The following is a 3,282-nucleotide window of genomic DNA, read 5'->3' on the forward strand; positions in this document are numbered from 1 at the left end:
TTCATGATCGAATTGTAGAATATGTATCTTTTACTAGAGAAAAAAAAAAAGAAAATTTGTGTAATTATAATTTAGAATTAATTTGTCAATAAAAAAAAATGATAGTTTAATAATTTATAATCTTTTCATGAAATATTATTTTACTTTTTTACTCTGGTTTGATAAAAAAAAAAATCTACATTATAGTTAAAAAATTATTGAGTATATACACTAAATATTTCTGTGTGATGAATAAATAGGTACGAGTGTATAATCTTCGTAATGTGTAACACAGTAAATCTGTGTCCACCGGAGTGACATCCTGTCTTAAACACTGTGTAATTATCACTGTAAAAAATCATTACACTGTAAACATAAAAATGTATATTACTAACACAGAATAATAATCATTCAGGTTTATATAAAAATAAATACCTGATGCACAATTAGTTAAGTACCACATTGATTCAAATGATTTAGTTATATCAGGTAAAAGAAACATAATTGTATAACACTAAATTTTCAAAATTAAATTATAAAATATAAAATTTAACATTATTATATTTATATTACTTAATTATTTATTTTTCTAAATGTTTGTACTGTCAATTTACAATTTACAATATAGAATAACTATAACGATAATAGCATATTAATATTTGACAATTAATACATTTAATACAAGGATTACATTAATAATAAAAATGTATGATTGCATTAATAAGTGAGAAATAGAGGGGAGTTATGTGCTACAAAATAATATTTTAAAAAAAAAATTAAAAAATGATCATATAGTGTTTGTTAGTGATTTGTATAGTATATATTTAGAAATATTCTATATATAATAAATCAGTTAATTGGATTACAAAAAGGTCTTAAAAATGTATTAGCAAAAGATTGTAGTATATTCAAACATTGTAATCTAACAAATGTTAAAGTATATCTGAACTCGATAGCTTATCCCTATGATAATTTGAATTTAGATTTTTTCAAAAAATAATTTCACCTTATTATATGATATGTATACATCGTTTCAAGAATCTTACTATGAAAAAAGTATACGTAACCTGTTATTAAGCCCTTCTACTTTCTTATCAAATGCTCCGATTATAGTTATCGATACTTCAAAACAGAACGATTCAGCCACAGCCTCGGCAGTAGATGTTCAATTGGAAATTGAAGCATCAGAATCCCTTACTGGTGTAACTGCTTATTGTTTATTAATTCATGATCAAATTGTAGAATATGTACCTTTTACTAGAGAAGTAAGAAAACTTGTGTAATTATAATTTAGAATTAATTTGTGTCAATAAAAAAAAAAATGATAATTTAATAATTTGTAATCTTTTCATGAAATATTATTTTACTTTTTTACTCTGGTTTGATAAAAAAAAAAAATCTACATTAGAGTTAAAAAATTATTGAGTATATACACTAAATATTTCTGTGTGATGGTACGAGTGTATAATCTTCGTAATGTGTGACACAGACTGTACATCTGTGTCCACTGGTGTGACATCCTGTCTTAAACACTGTGTAATTATCACTATCAAAAATCATTACACTGTAAACATAAAAATGTATACTACTAACACAGAATAATAACCATTCAGGTTTATATAAAAAAAATAAATACCTGATGTACAATTAGTTAAGTACCACATCGATTCAAATTAATTAGTTATACCAGGTAAAAGAAACATAATTGTATAACACTAAATTTCAAAATTATATTATAAAATATAAAATGTAACATTATTATATATTATATATATTATTTAGTTCTTTATTTTTATTAAATGTTTGTACTGACAATTTACAATTTACAATATAGAATAACTACCTATATCAATAATAGCATATTAATATTTAACAATTAATACATTTAATACAAGGATTACAATAATAATACAAATTTATGATTGCATTAATAAGTGAGAGACAGAGTGGAGTTATGTGCTACAAAATAATATTTTAAAAAAAAATTAAAAAATGATCATATAGTGTTTGTTAGTGATTTGTATAGTATAGGTATAATCAGAAATGATCGATAAACTATGATAAATCAATAAATTATAAACATTTTACATCATAGAACTCACATATGACTATTTTAAAATTATTAAATAATTACAGTACTACAAACCATATTACTTTACAATGTATCATAATAAATATCGATCAAAGTCTATCACAATATAATTAGATGGGTATATTATTAAAAATCAGAAATTAATCATACGTAAAGGTTAATGTTAATGATAGAATATTAAAATATATACATAGTTTTATCAAAAGGTCTGTAACCAAATTAATTATTACTATTTTTTTAATTTTTACAATTTATAAATGATGGATTTAAATACAACGACTTATTAACTAAAATGTACAGATTAATTCAAGCAATAAAAAAAAAAAAAAAAACAACGATTATATTATTGATATAAAAATAATCAATTAGTTTTATGAAAAGGTTTCGATAGCTTACATAATACGTTGATAATCAATAACAATTTGTAATCATAAATATTAGATATAATATAACGCATGTGCTTTTATATTTTTATATTGATTTTGGAATCAAAATATACAATTTTGAATGATTTAATAATTATAAAATGCGATTGTAATAAAATATAACTATAATTATTCTTACATGTTTTTTTTTTTACCTGTTTACGCTCTATTTTTTTATTTTTCGAATAAGTGATCAACAGAAATGATCCGTCTAACGATGACATCCTCCAATATCTCCCCGACTTCTAAGCATACAGATCTCTCCGCGTTTGGATTATCTATTACCGCGTGAATGAACGCCGTAACGGGTATCATTGCCCTGCTTAATAAATATGGGTTCAATGGTATACTCATTTTTCTGTTTGCTTCTCGGACATGTCGCTCGAAGCATCCTACACAAATTCTATTGCGTCGTATATATTGATGGTGAGGGCCATTTAATAATTCATCCTTAAGTTTTTCAAAGAAATTGACTGCTTGCAGTGTTAGTGGGTACTCCGCCGACAGTGGTGTTTGTTCGCTCATGGTGTATTTTATGATTTTATATATTTTATTTATTTTTGTTGATTGTTTTTCTTCTTATATTTATCTGAAAAATAGTCAAATTTATTTATTACTTATATATTATTTTAGATTCTGAACGAAGTGATGAATGTATTGATTTTACAATGATGTGTGTTTTTTTTTTTTTGTGTATGACGACACTTTTGTAGCAGTAAAAATGCTTCGATTTTCAAAGTTGTACCTTTTCTGAAAGGAAGTGAATCTAGTTGGTACTTTGGGCGG

At 23.9% G+C, this 3,282-nt stretch overlaps 1 protein-coding gene across 1 annotated transcript; it reads right to left on the reverse strand.

Annotated features, from left to right (window-relative positions):
- Nucleotides 1–2,423: 2,423 nt before the first annotated feature.
- On the reverse strand, nt 2,424–3,118 carry LOC107885127. The gene has a single exon (XM_016808611.2). The coding sequence runs from the start codon at nt 3,019–3,021 to the stop codon at nt 2,671–2,673; it is 351 nt and encodes a 116-aa protein (XP_016664100.1). The 5' UTR covers nt 3,022–3,118; the 3' UTR covers nt 2,424–2,670.
- Between the last annotated feature and the right edge of the window lie 164 nt (nt 3,119–3,282).

This window comes from Acyrthosiphon pisum, unplaced genomic scaffold (genome assembly GCF_005508785.2).
Source record: "Acyrthosiphon pisum isolate AL4f unplaced genomic scaffold, pea_aphid_22Mar2018_4r6ur Scaffold_21277;HRSCAF=23502, whole genome shotgun sequence".
Classification (NCBI taxonomy): Eukaryota; Metazoa; Arthropoda; class Insecta; order Hemiptera; family Aphididae; genus Acyrthosiphon; species Acyrthosiphon pisum.